The sequence below is a fragment of the Camellia sinensis genome, chromosome 1 (assembly GCF_055761805.1).
Source record: "Camellia sinensis isolate YWXY chromosome 1, ASM5576180v1, whole genome shotgun sequence".
Classification (NCBI taxonomy): Eukaryota; Viridiplantae; Streptophyta; class Magnoliopsida; order Ericales; family Theaceae; genus Camellia; species Camellia sinensis.
Window position 1 is genome coordinate 228,592,598 of NC_138961.1, and position 13,537 is coordinate 228,606,134.

At 30.6% G+C, this 13,537-nt stretch overlaps 1 protein-coding gene across 1 annotated transcript; it reads right to left on the reverse strand.

Annotated features, from left to right (window-relative positions):
- Nucleotides 1-3,372: 3,372 nt before the first annotated feature.
- On the reverse strand, nucleotides 3,373-6,204 carry LOC114322405 (membrane-associated kinase regulator). Its single transcript, XM_082897308.1, has 2 exons — nucleotides 5,215-6,204; nucleotides 3,373-3,662 (listed from the first exon to the last, which is right to left on the reverse strand). Exon 1 carries the CDS (start codon nucleotides 5,971-5,973, stop codon nucleotides 5,221-5,223), a length of 753 nt encoding a protein of 250 aa, XP_082753434.1. The 5' UTR covers nucleotides 5,974-6,204; the 3' UTR covers nucleotides 3,373-3,662; nucleotides 5,215-5,220.
- Nucleotides 6,205-13,537: the final 7,333 nt, after the last annotated feature.

Sequence of the window (13,537 nt, forward strand, 5' to 3'; positions counted from 1 at the left end):
CTTTTCAAATCCTTCCCCAAATCTTCCAACCAAACACAATGTAAATGTCCTATGCCCTCACCATAGTGAAAGTTGTTGGCTTTCAATGAAAACATAAATCAAATTGCAAAATTAGGCCAATTTCTTTCATTCAACGGGAAAATGAAAGCAACTCAGCATTGCAAGGAGGTCTAAATAAAAGATGAGCTTAAAAACAGTTATTAACAGTTCTATCGCTAATAATGTTTGGGTGTTGTATGTTGCAAGCATGGAGACTAGAACAAGAAGGGAGGCTATTGGAGCTGGTAGGTGTGACAATGGGCAATTCATTCCCCGAAGACGAGGTAACAAAAAAATGCATCCGAATTGGATTGTGTTGTCAAGAGTCCATACAAGACCGACCAACCGTGTCCTATGCACTGTTAATGCTCTCAAATAATTCAGTAATTGTACCTCCAGTGGGAAGACCTGGGTACCAATGCAATATAAATTGTCAAGAGATCATCAACTAAGCCAGATTATTTTTGGAAATACTGAGAACAAGTGTTTCTCTGTTAATTCTATCACAACATCATTGTCAACACAGGGTGGGTGATTCTGTAGAGAATGCTCTAATACTGCCATATTTTTATTGATGATGTTAATGAAAATAGTTGTGTAACAACATAACAATGTAACCATCGTAAATAAATTGTTAAGTTCTTACACTGTGTTTGATTGAGGAATTTGGAAAGAGATTTGGAAAGGGAAAGAGAAAAGGTATGTGAAACTAGGTGAAATGTAGGTATGTTTTATTTAGGGATGCCAATGGATAACCTACCCTGTGGGTATCCATGGAGACCCAATCCAAATACATGGGTTTCCCCTTTTTTTTCTTATCTATTGGGTAGGGTAAGTGATATTCTTTAAAAATCCATAGGAGATGGGTTGGGGATGGGTACCCACTAATTTCCCCATATGTTTTTTTTTTTTTTTTTTTTTTAATTCACAACCAAAACTAAATATACATTCAATTTTTTTTCTTTTATTTATTTATTTATTTTTTCAGGTTCACAATCAATTTTTTTTTTTTTTAAAGATCCACAACCAAAGCTAAATAAACATCTAATTTTTTTTTTTATTTTTAAGGTTCACAACCATTTTTTTTTTTAATTTTTAAGATTCACAACCAAAGCTAAATATATATTCAATCTTTTTTCTTTTGTTTTTCTTTTAATTTTTTTTTTTAAAGTTTAAGGTTCACAATTTTTTTTTTTTTTTTTTAAGATTCACAACCAAAGCTAAATATACATTCAATCTTATTTTATTTTATTTGGCTCAACAATAAAATCAAATACACATTAATTAACATTGTCACATTATTCTTATCAAATTTTATGCATATCTAGAATTTTTTAAATTTATTTAAAAAAATTAAGGACACTGTCTAGTGCAGGTTTTGGTTTGCTTTTCTATGTTATTTTATTTTGTTACGTATTTTAATTTTCAGAATGGTTTGCTTGTTCTGAAATTTCAATTAATGAGTATGAATCTATTTGTTTTATGTTATCACACAATTTATACAACATATATATATATATATATATATGAATGTATTTGAAAATAAGGAAATTGTAGAGAATCAAAACAAGCATGAGTCGTGATTGGTTAGAAATGATGGGTACAAAGATTTATTTGCTGGAAAAACAAAAAGGGGATACAAAGTCTTACTAAATAATTTTTTTTTAAATAAAAGAATTTTTCTAGTTATGAACAGATTTAACTGAAATCAGCTTGTTTCCCAATGTTATACTTCATTTATTTAGATAGAAAATATTTTTTAATGAAAAATATTTTTTATAAAAAAAATTAAAAATATTTTTTTTTATATTTGGTGGTGGTGGTGATGGAACGAAGGTGAAAGTAGAGATTGTGACATAGTGGTGGGGTGATGGCGGTAGTGATGATGGTAGTGGTTATGGTGATGGTAGTGTGACAGTGAAGGTGAGAATAATGGTGATGGTGTTGTGAAATTAGTAAAAATTTAATTGAAAAAAATATTTTTTGTTTTTTAAAAATAACAAACAACAAACTTCGTGGGAGACTAAAGGAAGAAGATGGAGGATGGATTGGGTGTGGTAAGGCATAGATATCTTAAAATGAGTGGTTCAGATTTGTTAAAGGTATAATTAGATTTTGGATAAATTAAAATAAATGGTTCAAATTTGCTAAGAGAAAGATGGTTTAATGTCTAAAATATCCGTGGCTAAGAGATCAACAAACAATTCTTTATTTATGCCCTGATGCAATTTAATATGGGTCTTATAACACTTTTTTAAAACAGGTTCTTTCACATTTTATTTCTTCAAACAGGCTCTTATAACATTGTAATCAGGTTCTTGTAACATGTAGGGGAGAGAGAGAGTGAGAAAGAGAGATGGTTGTAATTTTTTTTTAATCTTCCACGTTCTTCCACATTTTTTTTTTCAATTACTAAAACTTATTTGATTGTCTCAAAATTATATATTTGATTATTATAAAACAAACTTTTTAATTAATTAATTAATGTGTATTTGATTTTGTTGTTGAACCAAATAAAATAAAATAAGATTGAATGTATATTTAGTTTTTGTTGTGAACCTTAAAAAAAATAAAAAATAAAATAAAAAAATAAGTTGTTAACATTGAATATATTAAAAAAGAAAGAAAAAAGATTAAAGGTATATTTAGATAAAACCTTTATTAAAAAAAAAAAAAAAAAGAGAAGGTTGTTAACATTAAATATATTAAAAAAGAAAGAAAAAAGATTGAAGTTATATTTAACTTTTGTTGTGAACCTTAAAAAAAAAAAAAAAAAAAAAAAAAAAAAAAAAAAATTGTTAACATTAAATATATTAAAAAAGAAAGTAAAAAGATTGAAGGTATATTTAGTTTTTGTTGTGAACCTTAAAAAAAAAAAAAAAAAATTGTTAACATTAAATATATTAAAAAAGAAAGAAAACAGATTGAAGGTATATTTAGTTTTTGTTGTGAACCTTAAAAAAAAAAATGGTTGTTAACATTAAATATAAAAAATAAAAATGGGGATTAAAGTGGGTGGGGGAAAATCCATACCCATTAAGAAATGGGGAGGGTGGTACCCATGGGGAATGGGAAATGGAGAAAATTTATTATAGAGGAATGGGGATGGAAAATTAATATCCACCCCATTGCCCCCCATTGCCATCCCTAGTTTTATTCACATTTCACTTACTTTTTCTATTTCTCTTTCTAAATCCCTCAAATTCTCTAACTAAACACAACATTAATGAATTAAAAAGAACATTACGTAAATTCAATAATGTGATTAACACCATAAATATTTTCTTGAAATGTCAACTTTTTTTTCTCTAATTATATGATTGTTTTAAAAAATTACAAAAGTGAAATTTAATACTTTATTTTCTTATTTTTGGACTGGCGATTCATTGTTACATCACATTATGATTAATATATAAATAAATAAATAAAATCCAAAATTAATATGCATTTGCCCATTACAGTTTCAGACCACCGCACTACCAACTGCGAGTCTGCGACTTATTTGTTAACCATTGGAAGCTGGTTTGGGGAAATAACCTCAGCCGAACTATTACGGTTTGTGTGGAATAAGGCCTTCTGCTAGCTCTGTCCTCGCTCCTTCGATCTGAATCATTGTCTTGAGTCTGTTTTTTTTGCACATTATTAATATATATATATATATATATATATTAGTTGGACTGTTGAAGCATGGGTCCATCATGAAAAATTATTTGGTGGTCTATAACACTACCCAATAATGTCCTTTACTAATCACTAAACATCATATTTTTTACTATTTATATGTGATTTAATATAAAATTGTAAACTTTACTTTCTTCATCAATTATAACATTTTTAGCATACCACATTGCCATATATTTTGGTCATTTCAAGAAAGATTAATTTTGGCACCGTTTGGGAAGAAGTTGGTTGGGCTTTTTTGGCTATTTTAGCCACAAAAAATAAAATAGGCTATTTTAGCCATAACAAACAAAACATCACATTCAACCCATAATCATTACACTCTTCTCTCACAAAAAAAGTCAAAAAAGCCAAAAAGTCAAAAAGCCCTTCCCAAACCAAGCTTTTTAGCCCAGACTAAAATAGTCAAAAAAATCAAAAAATCAAAAAACCAACCCACTTCCCAAACGGAGGCTTTATGTCATTCCATCTATAAGTTTAAAATTTGAAAAAATTGCAAATCCGGAAGACAGTAAAAGATTATTTGCATTTTCATGAAGGGGTGACTTACTGTGTACATGGTGCAAATCTTCCATGTGTATGGTGCAAGTCTCACTATGTGTCAGAGTTACACGACAAAAAATTATATTTGTAGTGCAATAATTTCTCCACTGTTTCACTCATTTACAATTTCTCCTCAAAATTTTTTTATGGACTGGAAATTATTTCTCTACTTAAAACTTTTTTTTGTAATTCTTTCACAAAAAAAAAATAAATAAATAAATAATAATAATAAAAATGCTTATGCAAGGCACTAATTTATTTTCTCTAATTAAAAAGCAAACAAAGTAGCTAATAGAAGAAGTAGCAAATAGGCCACACAAAAACTGAAATAACGATATGGTCCCTTACATTCCAATGTGAACATTGGAGAATAACCAGACACATGCAATCACACAACTAGACCAAAAACAAGGTAACCCGTATATATTCTCTGAACCAAAAATTATAAAATAACTTAAATCATTCCTCACAAACAACCAACTATTTTGTCTCTTTGTATCAGAGAATGAACAGAAAAGGTAACAAAAATCAGAGTATATACACCATGGTCGTGCATTGCACAAGAACCAAAAGCACAAAAATAAAAAGGCAGAATTGAACAACAATGAAAGCAAAGTTTGCCTCTTTTGCTTTCTAGTGCTTCAAAGCATGTGCCATTCAATAATCCAACGAAAAAAAATAAAAATAAAAGTAAAAAACCCATTATTTAAAATAACAGAAGTTCAAATCTACCCAAAATTAGAGCAGAATGATTCAAATCCACAAAAATAGTTGTTATGTACCGAAAATTTTTATCTAGAAAACCGTTGAGAATTTTAAATATAGTGTAGATTTATACCAGCGTGAAACACAGTCAAGATGAATTTCATCTGTTCTGAATAAAGAAATTTAGCACGTACCAATGCTGCTCCACAAAATCATGAAATAAGCTTAAATTTTTTAATTTCTTACCGTAAATTATTTCTTCTTGTTCTTGTCCTTCCCATTGAAGAAGATCGAACCTAAACCGAAAAGATTACCCGAAGGAACATTCAACACAGGATTGACTCGAACGCCATTGCCATGAGAAGCATAACTCTTCTTCAATGGAGGTTTCTGGTGACTCCCCGAAAACTGCGATGATGGCTTCGACGCCGAAACAGAGGATGAATTTTTCTGCGAATTGTGCTTGTGGGTATGGTGGTGATTTGCCGAACCAGTTGAATTGCTTCGAGATAGGAGTGGCAGAGGACACAAGCTCCGCCCATACCCACTGCCGCAATTCAAACTACTGCTCCGCTTGAACCTCCAAAACGACTTGGAGTTTTGCTTCTCATCTGATCCAGAACTCGTCAATTTCGCCTCCTTCAATCCCTCATTGTTTGAAGTCTCACAAGTTTTGTTGACAATGTGATGATCCGGAGTTTGTGGTGGTGGTGGTGGTGGTGGTGGTGGTGGTGGTTGATGGGTTTGTTGCAGTAGAGCCATTTTTTTCTTGATCTGGATAGGACGAATTTTCCCGTCCGAGAAAAGCTCGTCGGCGGAAGAAGATTGTTGATCGTAACCATCGCGAATGCAGAAATTGAAATCAATGCCGGACGATGAATTCGATCGGAGGACGCGTTGTTCGATCGGTGCGATATCGGATTGGGAGAGATCGTGAGAGAATGAGATTCTAGGACTGGTAATCAGACCAGGGCTAGAATTTTCAGAGCACAACTCGACTGCCATTTTCTGGAGCTTTCCGGGAAAATTATGGAGTCATTGAAAACAGAGAGTAGGGTTTTTTATGTTGCAAGAGTGGAATCAAAATCCCAAGAGTCGAAAAGGAAATAAATTGCACGAAGTTCGAATATTGGGAAAAAGAGGAATCTTTATTTTTCTCTTCGTCTTTCTGCGAGTGGAATTGAATTCTGTGATGAGAATCAGAGAGAACGAAGCTTCGAAGTCATATCGTAAAGCGAAGACCGAAAGGTATTGAGATGATGATGACTGGTAATAAGGTCTCTTCTCTCCATGGAAACTTGAACATGAAGACTAGAGAGAGAGAGAGAGAGAGAGAGAGCGCTTGAAAAGTAACTAACTCGTAACGGAATGGAAAGAGATAAGAGACGTGAACATATTAAACTTTAGGTAAATTACACTGACACCCTTGAGATTTATGTTTATTACAATTCTCTTACCTTTTGGAAATTACATCTTCTCCTGAGGTTTAAAGTTTCATTACAGATTCTCCCTTAGCAATTTAATTTTTTTAAATACCAATTTTTCCCTCACTGGATAAATTACATTGACACCTCTCACATTTTAGAAATTGCAATCCCCTCCCTAAGGTTTAAAGTAGCATTACCAATTGCCCCCTGGTTAGTATTAGTTGAAAAAAAAAAATCATTGAAAAAAAAAATTAATTGGAAAAAAATTATTTGAAAAAAAAAATATTTGAAAAAAAAATAAATTGAAAAAAAAAATTTCTTAGTAAAATTTTTAAATTTCTGTTTAAAAACCAACATAAACTTATTTTTTGAATTTAGGTTTTTTTCTCAAATTTACAAACCGAGACAATCATTTATAAACCAAAAAAATTATCAAACAAGTTTTTATGACAGTTTTTTAAATTTTTGTAAATATAAATTGAAAACTGAAAACGAAATAATTACCAAACAGGCTTCAGATATTAAAAATGTCGTAAAATTAACAAATAATTAAATAAGTTTCCAACGTAAGTAATAACTTGTCAAAAGATTCTTAGGCTATGTATAGTTTGATTTTTTGAAAAAAAATTTAAAAATTAAAAATTAACCTGGCTAAGAAATAAAAAATAAAAAATAATTATCATTTTTATATAATTTTTATCTTTCAAATGGTTAGAAATAATTTTTTACAAATTAAATTGAAACAGCCATACGTATGTATATAATCTGTCCAAAAGTTAAAATGATAATTATTTTTTACCCTTAAATGATAATTATTTTTTTATTTTTTATTTCTTAACCAAATTAATTTTTAATTTTAAAAAAAAAATTCTAAAATCAAACCATACATAACCTAAGAATCTTTTGATAAATCATTTCTTACGTTGGTAACTTATTTAATTATTTGTTAATTTTATGACATTTTTACCATATGAGGCCTATTTGGTAACCATTTCGTTTTCAGCTTTCAATTAAAAAATGACATAAAAACTTATTTAATAATTTTTTTAGTTTATAAAATGATTGTCTCAGTTTGTAAATTTGAGAAAAAAACGTAAATTCAAAAAATGAGTTTACGTTGGTTTTTAAACAAAAATTTAAAAATTTTACTAACAAATAATTTTTTCAAATAATTTTTTTTCCAATTAATTTTTTTTTTCAATGAATTTTTTTTCTAACTAATACTAACCAAAAGGACAATTGGTAATGCTACTTTAAATCTTAGGGAGAGGATTATAATTTCTAAAATATGAGGGGTGTCAATGTAATTTACCCAATGAGGAAAAAATTGGTATTTAAAAAAATTAAATTGCTGAGGGGGAAATCTGTAATGAAATTTTAAACATGGGGGAGATATAATTTTCAAAAAATGAGAGGAGAACTGTAATAAAAATAAATCTCAAGGGTGTCAGCGTAATTTATCCTAAACTTTATTTCAGGAAGGTAGGTAAAGATTAAAATACTAAATAATACACAGAAAGAGAGAGATGATTAAATAAATAAATAATAATTTTCTTTGAGAATTGGCTAAGAAAAAGAATTTCCAGTTAGAGACGAACATGAGGACATGTTTATGTCATGTCGTTGTGAAATGAGATTTTTGAAAAAATAATTGTAAATTAGTGAGAAATTTTATAAAATATTAATAAAATTGTAATATTTTTTATGAATATATAATTATTTTTTTTTAATTTCCTTAAATATAATTATCTTTATAAATTAACATCTTTAATTGAAATGGAAAGGAGAGAAGAGGCTACGGAGTGTAATGCAGCTTTTAATTTTACCACCAAATTGGCTTTTAGAGCTCAACTAATTATGGTGTTATTATGTTGAACTCCATGTCAATTTTAGTCAGGTTACAGTTGTGCACATGTTATGAGGAGCAGATAATTCTGCCTATCGTTTTTAATTCATGTCCTGAACCTTTTTTTTTTTTTTTTTTTATATTTAGGGCTGGTTTGGCATAGACTATATAATCCATCTTTTTATCTTTTTATCTTTTTTCCATCACATCACCTCTCTACTTTTCTGCACATCTTTTCGTAAAAAGACAAAAAGTGCACTTTTTTAGAACACTCCAAACCAACCCTACCTTTTTAACTCTTAAATTATCATCTTTTTTTTTTTCTATTTCATTCTTAAACTATCGGTCGTCTATTTATTTCTTAAAACTTTTTATTGGGTTTTTTATTTCAACTAATTTAGTCTAAGGGGAGACAGTTGTCTAAATTAATAAAAAAAAAAATTATATAACTTGATATTTGGCTCATTAGACCAACTAATCTTAAAAATCAGTCACGCTGTCTACTTGTAGGAATTCTAATTAAAGTCAAGACTTTGCCTTATATGAACTAACTCAAAAAAATTGTTTATACCTAGGTTTGATGCACTCAAGCTTACAATTTGTCATATATATCATACGTTTGATGTAATTATAAATTTCAGTATAAAGTTAATAATAAGATAATAATAAAAATTATCAAATATTTTGATTTAAAATAAAAAGACAATAAAAATTAATTCATTCCATATGAAATTTTTATACAAATATAAAATTATTTTTTATATAATATTATCATTCTTTGTAAAGGATAAGTAATGGCCCAAAGGCCACTATGTACTATTACAATTGTCGATGGCCAACTGTTTTCCATGGAAGGGAGGGCATCTGTGGTTTTTTTTTTTTTTTTTTTTTTCCTCTTTATAATGTTGAAGGTCAATTGATGGACCAATGTAACAGTGGACAATGCACCATAGGCCTAGCCTAACATGTACTACTTTTTTTTCTCTCTCCTTTCAACACTCTTTTTTTTCCACTTTGGTCACTTGCCATGTGATCTAACTCTAAAAGAAGAAACCAAAAACATCAACTTTGGTCACTTTGGTCAGTTGCCATGGTCTCATTTCTTGTTGCCCCTTTTTTTGGCTCCCTCACATGGTTAGGTAGGTAGTTTTTTTTTTTTTTTTTTTTTGGTAAAATAGAGATATCATAAATTAAGAAAGAGTAACAGAAACAGTCCTAGGGTATGAAGCCCTTACACCATCCTCAAGTAACTGTTTAGACAGGCAAGAAGGAGTGGAATTAAAAACAACAAAACTATCAATGGCAACACTGCCTTGATTTGCTAAAATGTCCGCACACTTGTTGGCTTCCCGAAAGATATGCTCAACCGTGGAGATTCTCAACTGCCTCATGAGATACCTGCAATCACAAAGGAGATTACGATAATGGTGCCGACTAGATGGTTCATGTAGTAGTAACTTGATCATTTATTTTGCATCTGATTCTACATGAATTTCCAATAAGTGTAAGTCTGCCGCTAACATCAAACCATCTCGAAGAGCCCATAATTCAGCCTCTAAAGCTGAAGCTGTGCCTATATTCCTCATGAATCCTGCAACCCACCTGCCCAAACTATCACGAATAATGCCACCTCCTCCTGCTCGGTTAGGGGATGTTTTTGAAGTTCCATCAACATTTAACTTGAACCGACCTTCCCAAGGAGGCTTCCAGCCAATTGAGACAGTGTGTACAACTTTGGATGGCAGATTTTTATCAGTGACATGCTGCCATTCAATAGCTCGAGCCACCACCAATGCTGCACTGAAAGGGGATGGGTTGGTTTGGAAACAACAAGCATTACGGTGCAGCCAAATTTCCCAACACACAAAGGGGAAGATTATGGTCCAATTTACAGAAGATGGGTGTACAATTTTAGTTTGACAATTGAGTTTGATCCAAGAATGGAGGTCAGAGGAGAAAGAAAGGAGTGCCGTTGGGGAAATACCGATACGAAACCAACATTGGGCTGCAAATGAACAATCCCTAAGGACGTGAATAGTGGTCTCGGGAAATTGTTTACACAAAGGGCAGAGGTCATCCTGAACAATACGCCTATGGGAAAGTTGGGTTTTAGTGTTGACTTTTTGATGAAGCGCACACCAAAGGAAATGAAGGACTCTCGGGGAGGCCGGGACAGCCCAAAGCCAGGACCAATTAGGAAGAGGCAGTGACGCCTGAAAATTACGGGTTAAAAAATAAGCGGAGTTGCTTTTGAAATTCCAATCGGTAGAGTGTTTCCAAACTCTAATGTCAAAACCCGACTCAAACCAAGAGGGAGATAAGCTCGTAATGGACCCAAAAACGTGAGGAGGAAGAACGAAAGAAAGGGCTGGAAAATTCCACTGATTATTCACCCAACAGTCACGGACAAGCAAGGAAGATTTGTTAGAATTTAACAGGCCTTCAATGCAATTCCTAATTGGTCCACACTTAGCCCAATCATCTAACCAAGAGCAAGTGTTTAGTTCCATGGTGTTTCATGCTAGTGGGATTTTTTCTTTTTGATATTAATACATTTTCATATATTAATTAGAATGAAAATCATACAAAAAGTTTAAATTTTAAAAAAATCATAATTGTATTATTCAATTATTAATATGTATCACTCGATATTCTTGGACTATATTATTATTTAAAACTATAATATAGTCGGAACATGAAATTATCATAACTTGCTAGTGAGCAAATAACTAGGGTTGGTGATTTGGTAAAGGGATCAAATAGTTGTGAGCCTGTGATTTGGTTTGGTGCACCCACATGTACTACGGACTATAGACTGCAAATGGCGTAGCTACTGTTTTTAAGGTTGTAGGTCTATATATTCTCTCCTGGTGTTTTGTTTTCAAAACTATTTTTTAGTTTTTTTTTTTTTAAGTAAATTGTTTTCATACTTTAGTTAAATTTTTTGCCATAAAAAAAAAATTAGATGCACCTGAAATGAAAAGTAAAGTACATGTGAATAAATTTTAAAAAGTTCATCATTAAAATAAAAATAAAAATAAAAATTTCATCACATATTTTTTTTTTTTGTGTGTGTTAACAATTTTATTTTTTTTGTAGCACAGGTTGCATTAACACATGGGAGAAGAATAATGTTCACCAATTGCTTGGTTAATATTTTGAATTCTATTTACAAATCTTATAAAAAATTATTCATTTATATATATTTTATATTTGATTGCATGAGCGATTTCTATGTTATTAGCAGAATTGTAAACTTTTGACAGACATGTCTAATGACATTGACAAGTGTCTACAAAAGATACACAAAAGGGTTATATGGATAGAGAGGATAAGGTAGGAGTTTCTATACCAAAAGCAAACTGATATCACAAAGTTATATTCTTTGGGCGGTAGGAAGAAAGTGAAGACAATCAACTTTTTAACTTGAAATAATAATAATAATAATTTTTTAAATCTATTAAATTTTGAAAAAATTGGTGATAAATTCAATCTAAGAAGGGTGTAAGGTATTAGATCCAATGAATATTTTTTGTTGGTGAAAAGTCTATGTTTTGTAAAATAGTTTAGTGAGAAGTCCTACACAACATTTTGTTTTCAATTTTATCCCTTGACATTTTTTTATCTGTTTGACTTTTCATTGATTATTTGTTTAAATTTATATTTATCTGTTAAAATTTTTTGTCTATCTACTCAAATTATTTCTATTTGTTCAAATTTTTTGACTATTTATTCTATTTTTTCCCCTATATGTTTAATTTTTCTCCTAAATTCTATCTATCTGTTCAATTTTTCCCTAAATTCTATTTATCTACTCAATTTTATATCTATTTGTTCAATTTTTCCCTAAATTCTATCTATCTATTCAAAACTTTTGACCATATGTTCAATTTTTTCCTCTTAAATTCAATCTATCTGTTGGAATCCTTTTCTCTCTCTCCTTATATGTTGCAACATATTTCATCATCGTCGTCGTCGTCGTTGTCGTCAACATCAATAACAACAAAAATCAAACATCAACCATCAACAATAGAAAATAAAGAGAAAAAAAAATCGCAATCATCTTTATCAACAACAGATCGAATAATATATAAAAACAAACATAAAAATCTGAAAGAGAGGGGAAAGAGAGGTTCAATCTGTGTAAAAAAAAAAATTTAATCTGTTGTAATATGAAATCTGTTTCATCATCATCTACAACAACACATATCAACAACAACAATTAAAAAAAAAAAAAGAGGAAGAATAATTGAAATGGAATCTGTATATAAAAAAAAAAATTATCTCTACCTGTCCAAATTTTTTTTTCCCTATTACAATCTACAACAACAATAACAAAGAAAAAATAAATAATCAGATCATCAATAATACAAAAAGCCAGATCCAAAAAAAAAATTTGAACAAGTAAAATTCAAAATTTACCCGTTCAATATTTTTATCTATACAAATGTTCTCCAACATTATTGAACAAAATTAAAGAAAAGAGGGCCATCTTCTGCAACATTATTAAAGCTACATTAGGCTGCCCTGTTTCTTTGACAAAATCATCCTAATCATCTGCACCAAATGCAACAGACGAGCCAAGCTAATAAGCATAAAGCATAATTATGTTTTTTTCCAAAAATATAGCATTTATGGAAAAACAGAAAAGTATAATTGTAGTGAAATTCAATAAAATTTTAGACACAATTAAAGCATAATTAAGCTAGTAGTTGAATGGCTCTAAAGTTTGAAATATAGAATAGATCTAGAAAGAGAGAAAGAGGACTCACTTCACGTCAAGAGAGAGACTCTGCTGTTGATCGTCGCCGACGGCAGCGTTGCTATTGTACTGGTTGATTGTTTCCTTGTTGACTGGATCTAGTTGGAACATGGAATAGTAGAGGAAGTGTTTTTTGTTTCCTTTTGCCGATTTCAGTCCCTAAATATAAAGTTCAAATGTAGAGTCCTGAGAAATAAGAGGGTAATCAAAGGCATCGAGATTAACAAACCAGTCCCAATCTCTCATAGACCTCAACAAAATCGTCGCACCATGAAGCACCAAATTGAGGCTCAATTCCGAAGGCTCTTTTCTATTTCATGGCAGATCTGGCTAGATCTAGTCAAAATCATCCGTAGAAGACGGCGTGGAGGAGGCAGATGAAGCGAGTTGTGAGAGAAAAAGATGGAGACGAGGATGTAACGCCCCACTACTTGCTGGCCCAAGTAATTTGTGGGTCGACCAATAATACCTAAAAGCTTAAATTCAAGTTACTTAGTAGCAAGGTAGTGGTGCTTTATATGCCCAATATCACTT

Excerpts from the sequence above, each read along its gene's own strand:
- LOC114322405 (XM_082897308.1), bottom strand. The coding sequence starts at position 5,973 with ATGGCAGTCGAGTTGTGCTCTGAAAATTCTAGCCCTGGTCTGATTACC.